The sequence below is a fragment of the Mixophyes fleayi genome, chromosome 6, assembly GCF_038048845.1.
Source record: "Mixophyes fleayi isolate aMixFle1 chromosome 6, aMixFle1.hap1, whole genome shotgun sequence".
Taxonomy (NCBI): domain Eukaryota; kingdom Metazoa; phylum Chordata; class Amphibia; order Anura; family Limnodynastidae; genus Mixophyes; species Mixophyes fleayi.
In genome coordinates this window covers 195,034,119-195,058,476 of record NC_134407.1, presented here as the reverse complement: position 1 = coordinate 195,058,476, position 24,358 = coordinate 195,034,119, and the positions used below count along the sequence as shown (strand labels likewise).

The following is a 24,358-nucleotide window of genomic DNA, read 5'->3' as shown; positions in this document are numbered from 1 at the left end:
AGAAACGTTTGTTTTGTGCCAATTTTTGGTGTTGCATTCACCATTCGAAAGCAAAACGCTTTGTAAAATATTGAGTTCTGTAGCAGCGCTCATTCAGTACTTAGTACACTATGCTGCAAGGGAGCTTTGGGAACACGCGTTAATTCGTCAAATGTGTTAAAAGGGAGGAGACCAGAAAAGGAGGAGGCGCTATACAAATGTTTTGTGTTATTGTGCATGTATTTCTGCAAATTTGTGCCCCTTCTTAGAGTTGCATGTATAGGGTACTACGTAAAGTTGGTGCAAACGTCAGGGAAGCTGGATACATTGGGATAGCTAAAATAATGTATCTGATTCTGAAGCCAAATTCAAAATCAATGTTTTATTTAGCAACGAATTGTCATGAACTTAAAGGAGTTAAGATTGCACAATTAGGGAGACATTACCAATAGGCAGAGCCTCTGCCAAAGACAGGATTCTTTCAGGACCTCAGACGTGGCAGTAATGAGCATTATTTTGGTAAGACATATTCGCCATCTAGGTACATTTTATAGAGAAAACATTAAAATATAACAATATGACACACACAACATAAAAACTGAAAAGTGTCACATTCCTGGGGGTAAATTTATCAATCTGTGAGATTTAGGGCAGGTTTAAAAAGTGGAGATGTTGCCTATAGCAACAAATCAGATTCTAGTTATCATTTATTTAGTGCATTCTACAAAATGACAGCTAGAATATGATTGGTTGCTATAGGCAACATCTCCACTTTTCAAACCCGCTGGAAACTCGCAGTTTATCCCTTGGACTTCAATCCTGCAATTTGCTTTGCAATGCATCTGGTTTATTAAGATATGTATGTGCTAAAATATATTTTAATTGCCTTTACCTTTGGATGAAGAAATACTTATTGTTTGTGACTGATATTCTGGAGTTCTATCTGCCTTTGTGACTCTTAAATAAACGTCAACATCCAGCTGTCAGGTTGTATCCACAGAAAAGCCATACTAGTATCCAGTGTGGTGTTTTCTCACAGGGGAACAGAAATTAGACTGAGGGATGATACATAATTGGAAAGTGCTATATATGTCAGGATTGTTTTCCTGTAACCTTGCAGTTGTATGCTATGTGGGGGAAGGTGCCTAGGGAACAATATATCCTGCCATTGTCCTGTAACTTCCGATCCTGTTCAATGTTTGCATCCACAAATTCTGAGATGGCCACTGTTGCTTTTCTCGGCTCTGAATATTTGTATTGCCCGGTCTGTCTGGACCTGTTCCGAGAGCCTGTCACCATCCCCTGTGGGCACACATTCTGCTTGCCATGTATTACCCAATGTTGGTCTCTGCAGGGGATGCCTACCTCCTGCCCTCAGTGTCGTTCCTCCTTCCGACCAGACTCTTCCCCCCGGCTCTGCAAGAACAGTATCCTTTCACAGATGGTGGAAGACTTCTCCAACTTTCAAGGATCAAGTGAGGGGATGACAGCTCTCAGCACCCAAGCCAGGAGCGTGGGAATACCATCGAAAGGCGACTGTCAGCAAGACATGCCTGAAGGAGACCTGGAAAGTGACAATAGTAGCAGATTTGATCCACCTCCTAGAAGACAAGAAGTCACCAGTGTCCGAGTGAGTATTTCCAGTACCTGCACTCTGGTCTATGTGCCTACTAATCCTCGTTCTGTTCCTCTCTGTCACAGACGTGTGAGAGAAGTAAGGGCTTTGTTGTACAATAAAGGGACTTTATCTCTTCAATCTGACAATATGCTAATATTGAAATGTATCATTGAACCTATGTACTTTATGTGTCATACAAGTCTTGGGAAAAAATGTTTATTCACGCAGACCAATATTTCAATTTTGACATTGTGCCTTGATCAAGGTGAAAGCCAAACATTATCTTGATAAAGGTACATTGTAGTACTGATACGTTCCCATGCTTAAAGGCATTCTAGCTCCCTGTTTCATTGATTAAATATGCTGCATACAAGGGAACTCATATGCTGGATAAAGTCTTAAAGGATTATCCCACCCAAAAAGTAAACATTGTGGTTTGGCTGGCATTAGGTAACAAGAATTAAAGTAGGAAATATACCAAATCCTTCAATTCAGCGCATCCCACATTGCCTCTCTCCTGCTCAGATTTATAAGCCTCTTTTCAAGCTACTAACGGGCTTGTCCAATTCCCTCCCCCTTGAACTTTAATTTCATTCATCTGAAAGTGTTCTGTCTGGACCTATTTTCTATTCCCTGGCATACTTAATTCCTCTACTAGACTCTGTAAAGGACCTTAGTGATGTCATACATACACCTTGCCACTGACTCTATGATATTGTATGTTAAAAGGATTGATGCATAAAACGTACAGGAGGGCTCTCTTATGAGATAAGTGGATTATAAATTAGAGCAAAAGGAACAGTACCGTCCTGAGGTGTGAGCTCTGCAAACAGACGTAGAAAAACCTTCCTATAATGTTCTTATACACACATCAAAATACCCAAAATATTACAAGAAGAGTGAATACAAAATAGAGTTGGAGTGCTGTGAAAATGACATATATTCTGGACACAATTATAATCAGGAGCTGTTAAGCAAGTACCAGAGTCTAATACCATTTCAAATGCGTTTCTGTGTTATAGTTGTTTTGATTATTTCATTCATTTATTTCCTATAGCTTTGTGTATTTTAAAACATGGAGTATTTTTAGGAGATCAGAGACTTCCAGGACTGGATAAATGCATTCAAGGTTAGTATATGTAAACTGGCTTTGAACCATTTCCTCAGGAACAACATAAATAGGATACAAGGTCATTCTATGCATTCGGTATATTCCAAAGCTGCAATGAAGATTCTTGACAATCTATAAGTTGTAAAGATCTTGGATTCGCAAATGCTGGTTTGGTTGGTAGATATAGGTGATGGGTTCGAGAAGGGATACATTTATGAGTACAATAGGAGAGTGTGTTTAGTTACATTTTGACCTACTGTCTCTAGTCCCCCCCCCCCCCAATTAACAATATCAGAAATATAAACAACTTGTGTCGGCTTCTCTTCCTTATGTGTCTTCTGTGCCTATATATATATATATGTATGTATGTATATGAGTAAATATTTTACACTGCGCCCAACCAGACCAGGCTACATAAGCTTAATTACAGCAGCAGTGAGACCAAGGTATCCCTCTTTGATTAATCAATTATAAAAAAGACCAGCACACACAGGATGTCTCCTCTCCGCTTATTACAGCCTTAATATAACTGAATAATATGCAAATTCAATTGTGATATAAAATTGTGTTAGAGATGAATATAAACATAAACATGAATGGAATTGAAACAATCACAGGATTGTACAACAGTAAGGGATTAATAATCTCAATATATGATAGTTCCAGTGAACCAGAGTCCAGAGTCAAATAGGGATTAGCGCATCCAAATTACCACTTCTGAAGATGACTAGCGATGACTGTTCCAACTGGAGATAATATCTAGAGAGTGTCTTGGGGGTTATATAGATATCTTGATAGGGTGTTCATATATTCCATAAAGGCACACTGTGGATATCATGGAGCTTCAAATAGAAACAAACCAAAAAAAAAACGGATCAGAAACCCATTTGATGGGTGAGATATCATATAATGGTGTGGTGACTATCTGTTAGCCAGTATAAATGAACTAAAATACAAAAATGAAAATGCTAAAAACATTTTATTAAAAGAGTAAAAGAACAAATCTTGTATACCACTTGTACAATAGGTGGCATAACATCTTATTGATATAAAAAAAATAGCGGACCTCAATAAGCGCAGATGAGACATCCTGTGTGTGTTCTGTTTCCTATATAAATATAAATATGTTATATTGGTTGCTTTTACAATGAAAGGAAAGAAGAACAAAATAAAAGGCCAGAAAGGACCAAAATGTGCCCATGTGAACCATAAATTATATTGCAGGGTACCTCTACAAGACCTACTAAGGGGTTTTTATTTTTTGACACCCAGCAGATATCCAATTTTAGCAACTTGGTGACTTAGCTGACAACCATAAACACATTGGAACAGTGTGCATGCAGGAAGGGGGCCTGGTCACATAACGTCGAGGCGTGGTCCCCATGTGCTTGCCCGGAACTCCCAAAGTGTTGTGCAGCCCTCCGCCTCTTTCCCCTCCGCTACAAACACCTCTCAATGCGGGCACACCTGCCTTTGATACATGTGGCATTGAGGGGGTGCCTGTTAGTGGCTCACTTCTCCCATTCCTTGCATAGTGGGTGCGTCTAGCTTTGCAGACTACTGCAGAAACAAGACTTCTTATATGACCTCCAGAACATTCACAGTATCATAGGATATCAGTGGGCTGATGTTGATGTTTTCGTTTGGAAGGCACTTACTTCACTGAAATAGGTACTTAGATAAAGGAGCAGCCTACATTTTGTAAGGACCTTACCCATTGTTTTCTGCCATACAGTTTAAAGCCCTACTATGGTATCTCTTGGTTTCATTTATATATGTGAAGAATAAATAATAGATTAAAATCATTTTAAAGAAAATAGTATGAACGGGCCAATGTTTTTGCACTGGTTATATAATGATGAAAAGCATTCTCCATCTCCACAGGTTTCGTATACCAGACAGCGAAGAGTAGTGAGCCAGGGGTTCTCGGACATGGTGAGAATCCTGCAGGCCTCGGGGTTCCGGCTGCTGCAGATAATGGAACAGGCAGAAAGTCAGGTGCTGAAGAACGTAGACAGCCATGAACTGGATGAAGGGCTGACCATGACAGCAACGCAGTCTGCCCAGGTTGTTCCAGATCAGCAGCAGGACCAGCTTGTGACTGCGGTAGGCATCAGCTGTGCATTATCATGATATATTATTTATGCTCTTCTCTGTCCCAGGCTATTACCTAAAACACATTGGTCCATATTTAGAATTGGTCGTAAGTCTATTTGTGATGCGTAAAAAAAATACTCTTTTTAATGACACCCTACTTTAGAGTTGAACGTAACATGAACTTGTGGCCATTGCAGATTGAGAGGCTTCAGCTGCAAGTCCAGTAAAGTAAAGACATGTGGACACAAGTGTAGCACGCCCCATGGAGATACCATCTAGTTAGATATGGCGGAATGTCTAGATATGCTTCTTAGGAGCGTATAGTTTACATGTGTCTAAGAACAGGTGTAATATACATACTGACAATAGCAACAGCATCATCACATACAGTCAAGTCCATAAATATTGGGACATCGACACAATTCTCATATTTTGGGCTCTATACACCACCACAATGGATTTGAAATGAAACAAACAAGATGTGCTTTAACTGCAGACTTTCAGCTTTAATTTGAGGGAATTTACATCCAAATCAGGTGAACAGTGTAGGAATTACAACGGTTTCTATATGTGCCTCCCAAAAGTATTGGGACAAAAGTATTGGGACAAACTAAACAATCCTACATCAAACTTTCACTTTTTAATACTTTGTTGTAAATCCTTTGCAGTCAATTACAGCCTGAAATCTGGAACACATGGACATCACCAGACACTGGGTATCATCCCTGGTGATGCTCTGCCAGGCCTCTACTGCAAATGTCTTCAGTTCCTGCTTGATCTTGGGGCATTTTCCCTTCAGTTTTGTCTTCATCAATTGAAATGCATGCTCAATCGGATTCAGGTCAGGTGATTGACTTGACCATTGCATAACATTCCACTTGTTAGCCTTAAAAAACTCTTTGGTTGCTTTTGCAGTATGCTTCGGGTCATTGTCCATCTGCACTGTGAAGCGCCGTCCAATGAGTTCTGAAGCATTTGACTGAATATGAGCAAATAATATTGCCCAAAACACTTCAGAATTCATAATGCTGCTTTTGTCAGCAGTCACATCATCAATAAATTCAAGGGAACCAGTTCCATTGGCAGCCATACATGCCCACACCATAACACTACCACCACCATGCTTCACTGATGAGGTGGTATGTTTTGGATCATGAGCAGTTCCTTTCCTTCTCCATACTCTTCTCTTCCCATCACTCAGGTACAAGTTGATCTTTGTCTCATCTGTCCATAGGATGTTGTTCCAGAACTGTAATGGCTTTTTTAGATGTTGTTTGCCAAACTCTAATCTGGTCTTCCTGTTTTTGTGGCTCACAAATGGTTTACATCTTGTGGTGAACCCTCTATATTCACTCTTGTGAAGTCTTCTCTTGATTGTTGACTTTGACACATATACACCTACCTCCTGGAGAGTGTTCTTGATTTGGCCAACTGTTGTGAAGGGGTTTTTCTTCACCAGGGAAAAAATTCTTCTGTCATCCACCACAGTTGTTTTCCGTGGTCTTCCGGGTCTTTTGGTGTTGCTGAGCTCTCTGGTGCGTTCTTTCTTTTTAAGAATGTTCCAAACAGTTGATTTGGCCACACCTAATGTTTTTGCTATCTCTGTGATGGGTTTATTTTGATTTTTCAGCCTAATGATGGCTTGCTTCACTGATAGTGACAGCTCTTTGGATCTCATATTGAGAGTCGACAGCAACAGATTCCAAATGCAAATGTCTCACCTAGAATCAACTCCAGACCTTTTACCTGCTTAAATGATGATGTAATATCGAGGCAATAGCCCACACATGTCCATGAAATAGCTTTTGAGTCGATTGTCCCATTACTTTTGGTCCCTTAAAAAGTGGGAGGCACATATAGAAACCGTTGTAATTCCTACACCGTTCACCTGATTTAGATGTAAATACCCTCAAATTAAAGCTGAAAGTCTGCAGTTAAAGTACATCTTGTTAGTTTCATTTCAAATCCATTGTGGTGGTGTATAGAGCCCAAAATATGAGAATTGTGTCGATGTCCCAATATTTATGGACTTGATTGTATATTTACTGTCACAAAAAATAATTACATTCATAGGCCAAACCCCTCTGCATGTCTTTCTGTTATAGTGTGACTAGCTCAACCTGGCAAAGACTGAAGCTTGATATTGCAGGGGACCCCATGCTGGTCCCTGTGCATAAGTGGTCACCAGCGCCAGGCTATAGTACAGGTACTGGCTTGTCATTAAGGTGGGGGGTGGCGGATGGGTGCTGTACACTCATGATGTAAGTGCGGTGTTACTAGTTATTGTACTTTTATAACAAGAAATCTTTTCATATCAGGTGGAACAAACCTCGGTTCAGGATCATCAGTGGACTGGACTCTACGCAGCGGTCTCCAAATTTAAGGACTGTTTACTGGAATTGTGTGCTGATCACATGGACAGGCTGCTACAGCAAGGTGAGGAATGACCTTTGGTGTGAATGATGAAGTTTGCAGAGCCATTCTAATTTCCAAGGCGGCAAATGAAATTGTGCTTCTTTTATCCTTATACAAATATTTTTAAGTTTTCTGTGAATTTTAAGTATTTTTATATCTACCAACAAGCTAAATACAACTAATTTGGAATTTTGAACCAAGTAAATTGTCATTTTCAATTTAATTTATTTCATTTTGATGATGATAAAACTTGCTGTCTGAAATAGCTTCCTCCAGTTTCTTCATATGGGTGGGAAGGTGGGTACAGCATAGTATGTTGAGATGAGTAGGTACAGTGGTGTGGGTTGGGGTAAGGAGGTTGGTACATAAGAGTGAGTTGAGGAAAGGAAGATGATACACCAGAATAAGGTGGGGCAAGGAGGACAGTACTCAGGGGCGGATCTAGAAAACTGGTGTACCTGGGGCGATTTAGGGGGGGGGGGGGGGGGGGGGCGATTTAGGCCCCGCCCCTTTCTAACAGTTTAGGCTGCTGACGGCTGCACAGTATGTGCAGGTCCGTCCAGCCGTGACAGGCAGGGACAGTGTTCTGCCCGGCTGCTCTGATTGTGTTTAAAACACAATCAGAGCAGCCGGGCACACAATCAGAGCAGCCGGGCACACAATCAGAGCAGCCGGGCAGAACACTGTCCCTGCCTGTCACGGCTGGACGGACCTGCACATACTGTGCAGCCGTCGGCAGCAAGTGTCTGCTAGGGGGGGGGGGCGATCGCCCTGATCGCCCCCCCTGGATCCGCCACTGACAGTGCTGCAGATTGAGTTAAGGTAAGGAGAATTATACAGCAAAAGAAGTTGAGGTAAGTGGAATTCTCCAAAGGAGAACAGTAGAGCAGACTTGGTTTAAGTAAAGAAGATAGTACAGCAGAGTGAGTTACCGTAAGGTAAAGAAGAATTACACAACAGAGTGAATTCAAGGAAGAAGGACTGTGCAGTAGAGTGAGTTGATGTAAGGATGGTAATGCAGTAGAGTGAGTTCAGGTAAGGAAGGTAATACAGCAGAGTGCGTTGAGGTAAGGAAGGTAATACAGCAGAGTGAGTCGAGGTAAGGAAGGTAATACAGCAGAGTGCGGTGAGGTAAGGAAGGTAATACAGCAGAGTCAGTTGAGGTAAGGAAGGTAATACAGCAGAGTGAGTTTAGGCGAGGAAGGTAATACAGCAGAGTGAGTTGAGGTAAGGAAGGTAATACAGCAGAGTCAGTTGAGGTAAGGAAGGTAATACAGCAGAGTGAGTTTAGGTGAGGAAGGTAATACAGCAGAGTGAGTTGAGGTAAGGAAGGTAATACAGCAGAGTGAGTTGAGGTAAGGAAGGTAATACAGCAGAGTCAGTTGAGGTAAGGAAGGTAATACAGCAGAGTGAGTTTAGGTGAGGAAGGTAATACAGCAGAGTGAGTTGAGGTAAGGAAGGTAATACAGCAGAGTGAGTTGAGGTAAGGAAGGTAATACAGCAGAGTCAGTTGAGGTAAGGAAGGTAATACAGCAGAGTGAGTTTAGGTGAGGAAGGTAATACAGCAGAGTGAGTTGAGGTAAGGAAGGTAATACAGCAGAGTGAGTTGAGGTAAGGAAGGTAATACAGCAGAGTGAGTTGAGGTAAGGAAGGTAATACAGCAGAGTCAGTTGAGGTAAGGAAGGTAATACAGCAGAGTGTGTTGAGGTGAGGAAGGTAATACAGCAGCGTGAGTCGAGGTAAGGAAGGTAATACAGCAGAGTGAGTCGAGGTAAGGAAGGTAATACAGCAGAGTGCGTTGAGGTAAGGAAGTTAATACAGCAGCGTGAGTCGAGGTAAGGAAGGTAATACAGCAGAGTGAGTTGAGGTAAGGAAGGTAATACAGCAGAGTGTGTTGAGGTAAGGAAGATAATACAGCAGAGTGAGTTGAGGTAAGGAAGGTAATACAGCAGAGTGAGTTGAGGTAAGGAAGGTAATACAGCAGAGTGAGTTGAGGTAAGGAAGATAATACAGCAGAGTGAGTTGAGGTAAGGAAGGTAATACAGCAGAGTGCGGTGAGGTAAGGAAGATAATACAGCAGAGTGCGGTGAGGTAAGGAAGATAATACAGCAGAGTGCGTTGAGGTAAGGAAGGTAATACAGCAGAATGAGTTGAGGTAAGGAAGGTAATACAGCAGAATGAGTTGAGGTAAGGAAGGTAATACAGCAGCGTGAGTCGAGGTAAGGAAGGTAATACAGCAGAGTAAGTCGAGGTAATACAGCAGATTGAGTTGAGGTAAAGAAGGTAATACAGCAGAGTGCGGTGAGGTAAGGAAGGTAATACAGCAGAGTGAGTTTAGGTGAGGAAGGTAATACAGCAGAGTGAGTTGAGGTAAGGAAGGTAATACAGCAGAGTGAGTTGAGGTAAGGAAGGTAATACAGCAGAATGAGTTGAGGTAAGGAAGGTAATACAGCAGAGTGAGTTGAGGTAAGGAAGGTAATACAGCAGAGTGTGTTGAGGTGAGGAAGGTAATACAGCAGCGTGAGTCGAGGTAAGGAAGGTAATACAGCAGAGTGAGTCGAGGTAAGGAAGGTAATACAGCAGAGTGCGTTGAGGTAAGGAAGTTAATACAGCAGCGTGAGTCGAGGTAAGGAAGGTAATACAGCAGAGTGAGTTGAGGTAAGGAAGGTAATACAGCAGAGTGTGTTGAGGTAAGGAAGATAATACAGCAGAGTGAGTTGAGGTAAGGAAGGTAATACAGCAGAGTGAGTTGAGGTAAGGAAGGTAATACAGCAGAGTGAGTTGAGGTAAGGAAGATAATACAGCAGAGTGAGTTGAGGTAAGGAAGGTAATACAGCAGAGTGCGGTGAGGTAAGGAAGATAATACAGCAGAGTGCGGTGAGGTAAGGAAGATAATACAGCAGAGTGCGTTGAGGTAAGGAAGGTAATACAGCAGAATGAGTTGAGGTAAGGAAGGTAATACAGCAGAATGAGTTGAGGTAAGGAAGGTAATACAGCAGCGTGAGTCGAGGTAAGGAAGGTAATACAGCAGAGTAAGTCGAGGTAATACAGCAGATTGAGTTGAGGTAAAGAAGGTAATACAGCAGAATGAGTTGAGGTAAGGAAGGTAATACAGCAGAGTGCGTTGAGGTAAGGAAGGTAATACAGCAGCGTGAGTCGAGGTAAGGAAGGTAATACAGCAGAGTAAGTCGAGGTAATACAGCAGATTGAGTTGAGGTAAAGAAGGTAATACAGCAGAATGAGTTGAGGTAAGGAAGGTAATACAGCAGAATGAGTTGAGGTAAGGAAGGTAATACAGCAGAGTGCGTTGAGGTAAGGAAGGTAATACAGCAGAGTGAGTTGAGGTAAGGAAGGTAATACAGCAGAGTGAGTTGAGGTAAGGAAGGTAATACAGCAGAGTGAGTTGAGGTAAGGAAGGTAATACAGCAGAGTGCGTTGAGGTAAGGAAGGTAATACAGCAGAGTGAGTTGAGGTAAGGAAGGTAATACAGCAGAATGAGTTGAGGTAAGGAAGGTAATACAGCAGAGTGAGTCGAGGTAAGGAAGGTAATACAGCAGCGTGAGTCGAGGTAAGGAAGGTAATACAGCAGAGTGCGTTGAGGTAAGGAAGTTAATACAGCAGCGTGAGTCGAGGTAAGGAAGGTAATACAGCAGCGTGAGTTGAGGTAAGGAAGGTAATACAGCAGAGTGAGTTGAGGTAAGGAAGGTAATACAGCAGAGTGTGTTGAGGTAAGGAAGATAATACAGCAGAGTGAGTTGAGGTAAGGAAGGTAATACAGCAGCGTGCGGTGAGGTAAGGAAGGTAATACAGCAGAGTGCGGTGAGGTAAGGAAGGTAATACAGCAGATTGAGTTGAGGTAAAGAAGGTAATACAGCAGAATGAGTTGAGGTAATACAGCAGAATGAGTTGAGGTAAGGAGAATTATACAGCAGAGTAAGTTGGAGGAAGGAGGAGGGTACAGAAAATGAGGAAAGGAAGATGGTATAGCACAGTATGGTGAGGTAAGGACGTTGGTACAGGAGAGCGAGTTGAGGCAAGTGGGGTGGTAATACAGAGTGAGTTATGGTAAGGAAGATGATACAGAAAAGTGAGTTGCAGTAAAGAGGATGGTAGAGCAAAATGAGCAGAGGTAAGGAACAGCACAGCAGATTAAACATGGAGTTTAAGGAGGTGTAGGATGAGGAGTTTCTCAAATTGTAAATGTACAGTTATTTGCCCTGCCTCACTTATATACTTACTTTGTCCTATAGTGTGGACCACACACACCAGCTGTCCCATTTTACCACCAAAACTATGGAGGAGCCCAATGCAGACATTGATCCCACGTGTACGAGCCGAGTTCCTTCAGTGTAAGACATTTACTACATGTATTTTGTCTCATCTTCCCACTATGTGTCAAATTTCTCCAACATCCTTACTCATTTGACTCAATTTCACTGACGTGTTACCTTATGACTTTCTTGTGTCCAGATTACCGGGATATCAGCCTGGACCCAGACACCGCCCACCACAACTTGTGTCTTATGCAAGGGAACCGCAGAGTTCTGTGCAAGCTACAGCCCCAGGCCTACCCAGAGCACCCAGGACGATTTGATCATTACACCCAAGTGCTGGGTCGGGAGCCAATGGCCCATGGGCGTCACTATTGGGAGGTAAGTCTATCTGGAAATCGTGTGAACTTGGGTGTCACCTACCATGGTATCCCCCGCAAGGGGCACCAGAGCTACTGTTTGGCTGGAAGAAACTCACAGTCTTGGTGCTTAGAGTGGAGCAGTACCCGCTGCTATGCCTGGCATGACAGTCAAAAAGTATTGGTAGCCACAGGGCAGCAGGAGAAACTGGGTATTTTTCTGGACTGGGATGCGGGTAGTCTGTCCTTCCATGAGGTATCAGAAGATATGCTTCTTCTTCATCAGTTTCATGCTTCCTTCATCCAGCCAGTGTACCCCATCTTTTTCATCAGTTGGAACTCAATCATGTCCTTTGGAGAAGGAACAGCAACTCATCACAATGTCAACAGCAAGCGCTTCCACAGGCAGCTATCAGCAAACTTTTGACCCAAAGATTGATCCTTTGTGAACTACAAACCATTAATTATTGGTCTACTCTTCTTCAATCTGCATCTTAATCTTACATCGTTACCTAAATATTTATATTCAGAATAGTCATCTTTATTCCACTGTTTAATATACTTTACAAACTTAGATCGAATTGTACAGAACCCAATGTGGGGGACACTAGATACAGTTTGATAAGTAAATATAAGATTGGATCTTGAAACTATGATTTGATGAGTTGGAAATAAAATTTCTCTCATGTGTTTGGATTGTAGCATGTGTCCTGAAATCACATGATTCTACCAGATCCCCTAATATATATCTGTAAAATAATTCTGCACGGATTATGATTATTTTTTTTATATATATAAAATCCTTTACATTTTTTATTAAATCCTAAAACACTGTGTGCTGTGTGTGGTGACATGAGCGGTTTATTTATGACTTATCGCATATTGTTCATAATAATTATCATTTATCGCAATGATAAGAAATCAATTAATGTGCCTATTTATTTAAATTATTTAGCCGGGACAGCAGCTCTGATAGGAGGATGTTTTAGCGAATAGTCCATAGTAAAGTGATTTTAATTGTGATTAATTTACGGCCCGGTTCTGACCTGGCTTTTGCACTGCACAGTTAGCGATTTGAGGGAGAGGAGAAGCCTGCTGGGGAGGGCACTGAAGATCTCTCTCCTGTGATGTTCTTCCCATATGATAGAGAGGAACTGAAGATTGTGTTTGCAATCAACGATAAGCTCCAAAAAAGCTGTTCAGAGCTTTGTAAATAGGCCCCATTAAGAATAATGAGGACTGCAGTAGTTTGCTCTCTGATATCTCCTGCATTAGGCTAATGTTAAATAGCAGCATAATTTAATTGTACCTAAACCATGCGATAACAGACGTTTCTGCCTGATTTTAGGCTTGATAAATAGACTCCATGGTAACATCAGACAATCCAAATCCAAATAATTTGATAGAAACTAAGAGAATTGCCATACACAGGTAGCATTAGTCCCACCTCCCATTTGTGTGCAGGCTTGGCACTTGTGGCTTAATTCTGTATGACATGTATAGCTTTGTAACATTCCACGGCTGACGTTCCCACTGTTCACTTCTTGGATGTCATGCACTTGTACCATTCTTGATTGGGAACATATAATAGGGCAGCACGGTGGCGTAGTGGTTAGCACTTCTGCCTTATAGCATCTGTGAGGAGTTTGTATGTTCTCCCTGTGTTTGCGTGGGTTTCTTCCGGGTGCTCCGGTTTACTCCCACACTCCAGAAACATACCGGTAGGTTAATTGACTGCTAACAAATTGACCCTAGTCTGTGTCTGTCTGCGTGTCTCTCTGTCTGTGTGTGTATGTTAGGGAATTTAGAATCTAAGCTCCAATGGGGCAGGGACTGATGTGAGTTCTCTGTACAGCGCTGCAGAATTAGTGGCGCTATATAAATAAATGGTGATGATGATATTTGGGAGTAACTGCGAGCGGTGGATAACCATTATGATGAGAGGTAGCATATTTAGTTCTAGGAACACCAGAGCGATTCAGATGAGAAACGAAAGTTATACCTAACCTGAATGGTTGGGGAGGAAAATAAAATAAATAAATTTATTAGAAGTTTACATCATGCTTTAATGTCCAGATATCTGCATGGTCGAAAGAGAGAGTAGCAGTCATTATTCTCCTAATACAATTACATAAGATTAAGGGGGTCATTTAAGCTCTGTACAGCATCCTCCTAATGCCTAGTGGTCGCCTCCTCGATTCATTGGCGGTTCAGTAGAAAACCTCTGCTGGAGCTATTAGTAAACCAGAGGTTGCTATATGCAGGACCTCACTTGCTAGGGTCATCGTTCAGGCTCTTTAGACTGACGAGCCCTCTGTCTACGAAGCTTGATGAACGCGGCGGCTTCCTTTTCAGAACGACGGCAGTCCAGGAGTTGCAGGATGCGATCTCCTAAGAAGGAGACAAAACTTTGTTTTATCACCACTTTAAGTGCTTGATTAACAAACTCTGGAAAACAGGAAGAACAACTGCTAATGTCATTGTGATGTCAGTCTGCTATCTGCCGGCCTATCTAACGGGATTCTTCTGCACTGACGCAGGCTTTTAGTCGTGTTTGGCTTACTGTATTCATTTCTGAGCTCATTTCTCCTGTCTACTCATAACAAATATGTTTGTTTTGTCCAGGCAGGAGACTTTTCATGTATTACAGAGATCCCATTTTATTCACTAAGGGCCTGATTCATTAAGGATCTTAACTTGAGAAACTTCTTATTTCAGTCTCCTGGACAAAACAATGGTACAATGCAAGGGGTGCAAATTAGTATTCTGTTTTGCACATAAGTTAAATACTGACTGTTTTTTTCATGTAGCACACAAATATCAACTTTAAATTTCAGTGTACAAATAAGCTATCAAGTATTTGTGTGTTACATTAAAAAACAGTCAGTATTTAACTTATGTGCAAAACAGAATACTAATTTGCACCCCTTGCATTGTAACATTGTTTTGTCCAGGAGACTGAAATAAGAAGTTTCTCAAGTTAAGATCCTTAATGAATCAGGCCCAAAATTATTAACCGTCAAAGTCTCTCCACACATGTTCCTAGGAGCCACATGCAGACAGATAAAAGGATTAGTTTTATGTATTAAAGTAAAACTTGCTCCATATTGAATCAATATAATAATGTCCTATAGAAATACAGGGGTATCTTAAAATAAAGTTTTCAAACCTTATGCCCAGGAATTTGACCAGTTTCTACGCTGAGCGACAAATGCCTGAATCCGCTCCCACGAGTCATTATGGGATGGTGATATACAAACTATTTTGTATATTATAATGATATTGTGAGAGGAAGGGTGGCAATTAATAACATTTTAACAATCCTTTATTTCTGTGCAACACTACATTTTCCCTCTGCACCAGTTTTCATAGGTATTCCGCCCTTGAGGTTCCTCAACGTGCTTTTATACAAGCCTTGGAACTCAGCGAAGACGATGATGCTTGCAGATATTATTGTATACACATAGGGCCTGAGTCATTAAGGAATGTGTCTCTGTTTTTGTGCGTACCGTACGCAATTCCTGTCTGCGCATCCAGAACGAGGACACTCGGCCGTCAACAAAAGCAAGTCTGCTGCGTATGCCAACACAAATGACAGGTACGACGGTCTACGATTTTGGGGAGTGAACTGGGTGGGGAAGGGGCGTGTGCCCGTACTCGATGCACAATGTGGGCGTGCTAAACTCAAGCGAATGGAGCCACGTCGGAATAGAGCTCTGCGTGTGTGAAAGTTTCTAGTTTTTCAGCCGTATCTCTTGCACCAGCTAAGGGTCTAGTCTAAATCCTGAGTCAGTATTGTATGCATGCTATTACATGTTGCACAGAAAGAGGAGATAGAACAGAGGTTATGTACCGGGGCACTCAAGGATAGTTGGTTAGAATAGGTATAAATAAAATATAAATTTTTATTAGTATACATTAAAATAGACTCATCCTAGCAAGATAAAGCTATGCGAAATATTAACAAAAGAACAAAGACAGTGAATTAAAAGTTGCAAATCAACTGCAACAATCGCTCTGTGATCAATTTTAAGAACTGATAGATCATATAATAGAAAATATATGAATCAGAGGGCAAATGTTTAGGCAGAACTAGTAATAATGGTATGGTAGTGACAAAAAATGTCCCCTATAAGTTATAATATAATTAATATCATTAGTATCATAAACGGGAAAATCTCCTTTATTAAACCTATGGGAACATAATACACTTGTTCCAGTATAGTAAGATGAAAATCTCATATGTTAAAATAAAAATATATATGTGAGATTCATAGGTGAGTACTGTAGTAAATTACAGACTCACTGGCTAAATAACAGAATGGTAACGCTGTAAGCCAAAGTACTATACTCTGCCTCTAAAGATAGACCCTATTAACAGTATGATGTAATGATCTTGACTGTTAGCAGACTGAGTCTGATAGAACAGGGGAATCACCCATGAACACTGTGATTGGTGAAGCAGATACTGGTGGTCTATCAGATTGCTAATATATCTTATGAGCGAACGCTCTGTGTAATCCTATTAGGTAGATAGCGCTCTGTATTGTTTGGTCCTCACAGACTTATTATAATACAATTGAGACTAATCATGTGTGGGGTTCCTATACATAATAGCAATTAGCGCTTCTACCTATTTAGGATCAGAGGGCTCATAAGATATATTAGCAATCGATGCTTTCTTTTGAAATTTCACATTACGCATCCTGCAGTGTCTGGTCTAGTACAGCAGAGTGAACCTACACCCATAGTCAACACCACACGTATCTTGAGATCCGCTCCTCGCTGACCCCGGGAGTATGCAGAGACGATTTACGTGCCGTTGAGAACAACCACACAATGCGCTCAGTATGCTGCCTTAATGACTCAGGTATTTAATCTCCCTGGGGGGAGACCTGATGAGAAAGACCCCTGTCAAACTCAAACAAAGGCGTTGTGTATTGTTCTAGTTGCAAAAGGGGCTTGGCCAGGTGAAAATGTGCAACATTGGTTTGACTATGACATGTTTCAATAAAGCTTCCCATGGCTAGGTCTACGCCGTTATATTTGAAGGTTTGTTGGCTCATTGGTAGCGGTGGATTGGCCATTTTATTGCAAGTCACATTGAGCTGAAAGAATTGATCTTCTGAGAAGATATATTTGTGGCCTCTCCAACTCTGTCCTATGGTGACAGTACCATAACCTGGTGGCTAGAGGAAACTTGGTCACCCGACTGCAATGGGTTGTGGGTCCTTTAGAGTTGGAGAAGTAACACATTAATCCAGCTTGCAGAGTGCAATCAGGAGGAAAAAGTGATTCAAAGTGGAAAGACCCCGTTTCTACAAAGAAGCACTTCCAACCAGCTGTTAGAATTCAATTACAGTGGTTCCAAGTTATATCCTGGTTAAATATTATGAACTGTAATGTCTATCCAATAAAATTGTTCTGCAGCATCTGATGGACTTTCCTTGCTTATGAACTGCTGGTGACACATACCCATCCCCTACCATGATGGACTCTATAATGGTCACTGGTGTCAGGTACCATGTAAAATCACAGATACCTACTATCTATAGTATTACACTATGGTATGGTAATGTTGCTACACTGAAACATACGAAGGAAGCAGTTGTAATTCCAAAGTTCTTACAATGAACCCAGAGAAGCAGCATTAGAGCCTAGTGACCTATTAATATTACATATAAGCGATTTCACAATCTCTGCAGGACATAGATTTGGGAAACAAATGACATGCTATAGACATGTAACACAATGGAATACTGAGCAAGAAAGAAAAGTAACTAAAAGAGATTATTCAAATGCCAAAAGCATATGAGAAATAAAACACTTTTGATTCAATGAAACAACACCAGTGTTACAAAGGTGAGTACTGACCGTTGAGTTTTGGGTGGGACAGGGGCAGTCGAGTCTGTAGGATGGTCACAGCGTCACTGATCTCCTCTTTTAGCCCTGGAACATCCGCAAGAGGTAAAAAAGCCTCTCCCTCCAGCTCATTAGACAGAAGAGTATCATAATCAAACACAGTCAACAAAAGACAGGCTCCAGGAACCTCACACTGCTCCAGGGTCACCAGGCTGAGGGAAGGAGAAAACACATATATTATACATATTTTTAGTTCAGTCCACAGGGGAGAGCTGGCAAATTTTAGTCCGGGGGGGCGAGACTCGACCCGGGAATATTTTAAAGGAAAAGAAATGCAGGCAGCCCAGTGATTCAGCTCATGGTAGCCCACTATGGGACCGGCCCGGGGGGCTAACGCAGCCAGGCCCGGACCCCACAGCTCTCCAAGCATCTCATTATCTCATATTAGTATTATTCAGAGGGGCAAGAGGCTTTGCTCACACAAGCATCGTTGTTAACACAAGGTTTTGATATAACTCACAAGTCGAAGGTCTCGTCGTAGAGAGGGTTCAGTTCATTCTTTTTGACCTGTGTAGAACGTGACTCCACCGCGGGGAATATGTGTTTAGGTTCCAGCGTTAGCTGCACGAAGGGGTCACTGTTGCCTGCACAGGGGAATGTGTCCCACAATTAGATTCTCTGTAAGGTTCTAACTGATCTATCATTAGGAATCTTTGAGACTCTAGAAAGATTTTTCATTTTAGGGACTTACATTTTAGTCTATTATATATACATATACAAGTTACACACTAAACATACCCAACTAAATATATCACTGATCAATAATCCTGTTATTAATTTAGTCCTTGGGAAAAATATTACATTGGTTATTATTACATCCTTCTCCTAGCAGTGATGCCAGCAGACACTTGGTAGGGAGTAGAGCGGCCTCTACTGTACTGCTCTGTACTCTCTCCCAGTTTCATAAAATCCAGGAAACAGGTGATGAAAATCCTGAGTCTAGAAGATAGGCCAAGTTTGGGAGACTCCTGGAAACCATGGGTAGTGTGACAGGCTTGTGGCTAGCAGGAAATCTTCCTATGCAGTGCACTAATTTTTAATCGTGCCAAGGATCTTGTCAATTAAGGTTATAGCGACATCGTGGCCAGCCACACAGTTCAAGTTCTTCGATGAAGCTGCATTTATTTGACTATCTTTATATATAGCTTCACGGGCTGGATAAATATAGCGTCTGTGGGGGAGATGGATGTAACCTGTCACAACAAAGCACTCACCATTGGAATCCAGGGGAAGGAGATTGACAGCATTGAGAATCTCCACCCGTAGCTTCTGCTCTGACAGCCGGTAACTGGCCTTTACTGTGATCGCACCGTACTTCTCCGTCGTGGTTCCCTGCTAGAGGTTGAAAAAGAAAAGGAAGGTGAATAGCACTACACGTAAATCTGAGTAATAATGTCTGGAATAGTATAGTGAGGAATAGTAGCCAAGTAAAATATGATATACATCTATGAGGAAAATGAGCCAAGAACACTATAATGAGGAAAAGTGTATTTGTTTTTTAAAAATAATTTTTGTAGGTGTATCCTTATGTAATACAAAAAAACTAAATGAGCATTAATTCTAGTATGCTACTAAATGAACCATAAGTAGCTCCCTTAAAACAGCATATCTTCTACTTGTGTCCAATGAGAAATACAAACGTCATTTTGGGTATAAGTCAGAGATTGTGACTTAGTGGTTAGCACCTCCGCCTCACAGCACTGGGGTAATGAGTTTGATTCCTGACCATGGCCTTATCTTATGTGTTTCCTCCGGGTGCTCCGGTTTCCTCCCACACTTCAAAAACATCCTAGTAGGTTAATTGGCTGCTATTAAATTAGACCTAGTCTGTCTGTGTGTGTGTTAGGGAATTTAGACTGTAAGCTCCAAAGGGCCAGGGACTGATGTGAGCCAGTTCTCTGTACAGCGCTGCTTAATTATAATTTGTGAAAATTAGGGCAGAATGAAAAGAGTTACTGAACTCAAGGATTAGGCCCTTTCACACTTGCATAAAAACGTGTCTGTTGTAAATATACACCATGTAAACCAATGCACTTTCATTATGATAATTAAATATTTCCTCATTAGGTTGTATGTGCATCTGCCAAAGGAATGTCTTGTAAAACGGTTTAAGAAGTGTCCTTTGAAAGTAGGATTCAGCACTTACCATTGCGGATTTAAAAAAAAAAAAAAAAAAAAATGTACCTATAGCTTAAAACATGTGCCTCTCACATGGATTTCACACATTTTTATACAATTCAAATTGAGACTAAGGGCTAGATTTACTAAGTGGCGGGTTTGAAAAAGTGGGGATGTTGCCTATAGCAACCAATCACATTCTAGCTGTCATTTTTTAGAAAGTACTAAATAAATGAAAGCTAGAATCTGATTGGTTGCTATAGGCAACATCCCCACTTTTTCAAACCCGCAGCTTAGTAAATCTAGCCCTAAATGCAAGTTTTTGATGCACAAGTGTAAGGGCCATTACACGGGACACTGTACAGCTGTTTAATGTTAGGTAATAAGAAAACTCCCAGGCACAAGGCCTCAATAACTGGGACTATTCCATTACATCAAGGACAGATGCCAACTATGTGTATTTACATGTACATAGTGTACTTGTATGAACTAGTTGTGTCATCCCAGCAAACACTTCTGGAACAACTTCTACATGACAACTTTTTGACAATTTCCTTATGACCAAGCACATGGTGAGATAACGTCAGCGGTTTTATGAGCAGCAAAAGACTTGTATGTAAATGAAAAGAGATGTCCCCTAAATGCAAAAAAAAATGTAGCCCTCCTCCGCACAACAAGCAGAATGTGTGGGAGAACCACAATGTCTCATTCTCCTGCAACAGCTTACAGAGGCATTTTATATTTTAGCTGGTAACCCAGACATTTATGATAGAAAGTAAAAAACTGGGATTATACTGTCTATACAGAAAAAAGGCATAACAACTGCACCAGGTATGTATATACTGAAACATCCCTAAATAAATTAGTCCACAGGAATTAGGTTGCTCAGGATATGTCAACTATAATTTGGATGAGAGGTGCATCCCGACACCTGAGTAAATATCAGAAACCAGAAAAAAAAAAGAGGTGTATATAGGGGTATTCTAGGGTGTGAATTTATTACAATTTAGAATCTATATTGAACAAACTTAAAATATCATATCCGGACAATGAGAAAGGTAGCGAAATTTTAAAAACAAGTGAAATTAAGTGTGAAATTCAAATTGCAGACCAACTGCAATAGAGCTGTTGTCTCATATAAGACAACAGCGCAGCACAGTGGCCTAGCGGTTAGCACTTCTGCCTCACAGCACTGGGGTCATGAGTTCAATTCCCGACCACGGCCTTATCTGTGTAGAGTTTGTATGTTCTCCCTGTGTTTGCGTGGGTTTCCTCCGGGTGCTCCGGTTTCCTCCCACACTCCAAAAACATACTGGTAGGTTAATTGGCTACTATCAAAAAATTGACCATAGTCTCTTCCTCTCTGTCTGTCTGTCTGTGAGTGTCTATATTAGGGAATTTAGACTGTAAGCTCCAATGGGGCAGGGACTGATGTGAGTGAGTTCTCTGTACAGCGCTGCGGAATTAGTGGCGCTATATAAATAAATGATGATGATGATGATATAATAAATGTATAAAACACCTCTATTGTGTAAATCTTGTTATTTGTATATTTATTGTATCAATACAACAGAAGTCATGCCAATTTTATAATATAATAATCCTTGTGGGGATTATTATATTGTAAAGGTGACACAACTAGGAAAAGCTCCCGATCTCCACAGGTACTTAACTAAAACCTAGGATGGGGGACATAGTGGGTGAGGGAGCTACCTTCAACACATTTAGTATTAAAGTGCCCTGGCTCCATTTCCACCTAATACACCCCATTGTCACATAGTCCCCCCAATGGCAAGAAAGTGAAATAAATATTTTATTTCTATTCCCCAAACAATAGCTAAACCTTTGTTTAAGGAACCCTCTTCTATTGAAGCCTAAAGATGACATTTCATTTCCGTTTTCCAGAGAAGTCGCACACCATTCATATTAATAAATACATTCTCAGTGCAGGATTTAAAGAGAAATAAGAAAGACATTATGTGATACAGTATACTGTATGTAATTATAAGCCAAGAAATCTCTACTTGGACCCTGTTACCTGCTGTGCAATCTTCTGCTGGTAATACCGCTCAATTAGTCTACGAGTACTGGAGGAGCAAAGGTCAAGATCCTGTTCCAGGGTCTGCAGCAAGGTACAGACAGGAAACTATTAGTCCAATGTATTTTCTGCAAGGGAAACAGCTGAATAATTGTAGATGGTGTGGAGATGCATGGGGTAAGCTATGAGAGGTGTGTAGTTGTGTAATAGGATTTGTGGCATATATATATTTGTGTTCCTACCTTCCAATATCTCAAATGTCCAAAGAGGGATAGATAAAATTATACATACTGTCCATAAAACATGTTCAGGCACCTTAATGGATATTCAATACTCAAAGAGGATACAATGAGATAGAAGCAAAGTTGAGAGCAATATAATATCAGAAGTAAATGAGGTGGTAGTCATTTTTGTGTTGTGAAATTTCTAATACTCTGAGAGGTTATAGGTTGGTCTAGCTTTGAACATTCTAATACACTGACTGGTTACAGGTTGGTTTAGCCCGTGAACATTCTAATACTCTGGTTACATGCTGGCCTAGCACGTGAACATTCTAATACTCTGACTGGTTACAGGTTGATCTAACCTGTGATTCACAGGTTAGATCAACCTGTAACCAGCTAGACCAACCTATAACCAGAGTATTAGAATGTTCACAGGCTGTGAACATTCTAATACTCTGGTTATAGGTTGGTCTAGCTGTGAACATTCTAATGTAATGCTCTAGTTACAGGTCGGTCTAGCACGTGAACAATCTAATACTCTGACTGGTTAAAGGTTAGTGTAACCTGTGAACATTCTAATGTCCTAAATGACTACAGGTTGACCTTGGGCTGTGAGAATTCAAATGTTCTAGCCTCGCTCACTTCAAATTGAATAAGCATAGATAAAAGACAGTGAAATACAATAGGCGGTGTAACCCCAGAGTGAAATGCAGCCCCCAAAAATTAAAAAGGTAATAAGATGTTGATAATAGATTATTAGAAACTGAACCTCAGTGTTCATCAAAAATGAAAAGGATTTCTGTTTCATATAAATATCTGGTTTCAGTGAAATAAAACATAACATTGTTGTAAAACATGTATAAATAATTATAAATTATATACTTTTGAGTCTTTCTTGGTGTATACAGTTCTCTTAAGTCTGGTATGGTTTATATAAATATCTACTTCAATTTGATACAAAGAGATTGGGCACAACTCAGCCTAGTTATACAGAGAATGTGCTGTACTTACAATGAATGTGGCAGTGTGAAGACAATCCAACGACAATCCACAGCCTTCCGCATGGAAACATGACTCCAAGTTCTGAGAGGACAAGAGGGAAATGAGCAGAATTCCTACAATTCTCTCATTTAAACATAAACAGGGATACATTTATAATATTGCTTGTTGGTATACGTTGTCAACAAAAGCATATACGTAAAAATATGTTGTCAAAAATGACACGGATGTAAAAAATAAAATAAAAAAAGAATATAGGATAATATCTTACTCAATGAAGGGACCACAGAATTCGGAAAGCTTGCTGTATATTTATTAGTCTTTAAAATCTCATTCATGATGCCTTTTAATATGAGGACAAAACCTGTGTGTTTGATTCTTAACCACTGGCTAAAGTGTTATTCTTCTCTATATGTAGTCGGCAATATAATCAGTATGTGTATGTGTCTGTGTCTGTGTCTGTGTCTGTGTATGCTATTTGTGAAAGTACAGATGTCATAGATGACAACAGAAAATAAAAAATAGAGTACCGAATCATACAGTAAATGTGCATTATTTAAAACTTGACAATTCATCTCATGGTCAGTCTGGAGTTACAGCCAAAGAGGACAGACCATTAATAAGAAATACTTATCGACCTGTTCTAGACTTGTAGAGCAGTGAAACCGAGTTCTTATGAAGTTCACATATTAAATTTAGCGCCATACATGCACACAAAACTACGGTTATCACCTTGAGCGCCGCCTGCAGTCTCTGGTAGTAGCGGGGGGAGGCGATGATCTGGCCGGACAGGTTGGAGAGGACCGTGAGGATGTGAGACCAAAGCAGAGACAGGAGGCTGTGAGAGGAATAAATCAGGAGATATAAGATGCTTGTTGGGGGTCAGGAAGTAGAGGTCACATCATACATCATGCCAACTGTTTCTGAATGTCAGGGAGACTCCCTGAAATAGGGGTGATCTCCCTCACTCCCTGAAGAGTCTGTTATTCTCCCTGATGCTGAGCCAGTACAAGACGTGGTTGGCTTCGCCATCTGTGGCATGATGACACAGTTTAGAAATTGTGTCCTATGTCCATGTATTGATGTCTATGGAGGTGGCCATTTTCATGTAGACCAAGATTTAATCAAAGACTGACAGGTAAGACAACATGACTTCCGTAACGGAGACAGAAATGTAAAAGACACTTCAGTCTCTAGAGATTCATTA

At 40.8% G+C, this 24,358-nt stretch overlaps 2 protein-coding genes across 7 annotated transcripts in view; one reads left to right on the top strand and one right to left on the bottom strand.

Moving 5' to 3' along the window:
• Window positions 1–1,080: 1,080 nt before the first annotated feature.
• On the top strand, window positions 1,081–12,698 carry LOC142095067 (E3 ubiquitin/ISG15 ligase TRIM25-like). The gene is made up of 5 exons (XM_075177818.1): window positions 1,081–1,609; window positions 4,593–4,814; window positions 7,124–7,241; window positions 11,471–11,569; window positions 11,691–12,698. The coding sequence occupies exons 1-5, from the start codon at window positions 1,109–1,111 to the stop codon at window positions 12,275–12,277; spliced, it is 1,527 nt and encodes a 508-aa protein (XP_075033919.1). The 5' UTR covers window positions 1,081–1,108; the 3' UTR covers window positions 12,278–12,698.
• A 1,180-nt stretch (window positions 12,699–13,878) lies between these two features.
• Window positions 13,879–24,358, bottom strand: part of UNC13D (unc-13 homolog D) — a 57,158-nt gene continuing 46,678 nt past the window's right edge. For all 6 annotated transcript variants that reach the window (XM_075177813.1, XM_075177816.1, XM_075177814.1 and 3 more), the window contains 7 exons: window positions 23,884–23,989; window positions 23,164–23,235; window positions 21,929–22,012; window positions 18,987–19,107; window positions 18,233–18,356; window positions 17,725–17,924; window positions 13,879–14,241 (listed from right to left, as the gene is read on the bottom strand). In XM_075177813.1, coding sequence (XP_075033914.1) covers window positions 14,132–14,241; window positions 17,725–17,924; window positions 18,233–18,356; window positions 18,987–19,107; window positions 21,929–22,012; window positions 23,164–23,235; window positions 23,884–23,989 — 817 coding nt within the window. In that variant the 3' untranslated portion in view covers window positions 13,879–14,131. The remainder of the gene's footprint in view (window positions 14,242–17,724; window positions 17,925–18,232; window positions 18,357–18,986; window positions 19,108–21,928; window positions 22,013–23,163; window positions 23,236–23,883; window positions 23,990–24,358) is intronic.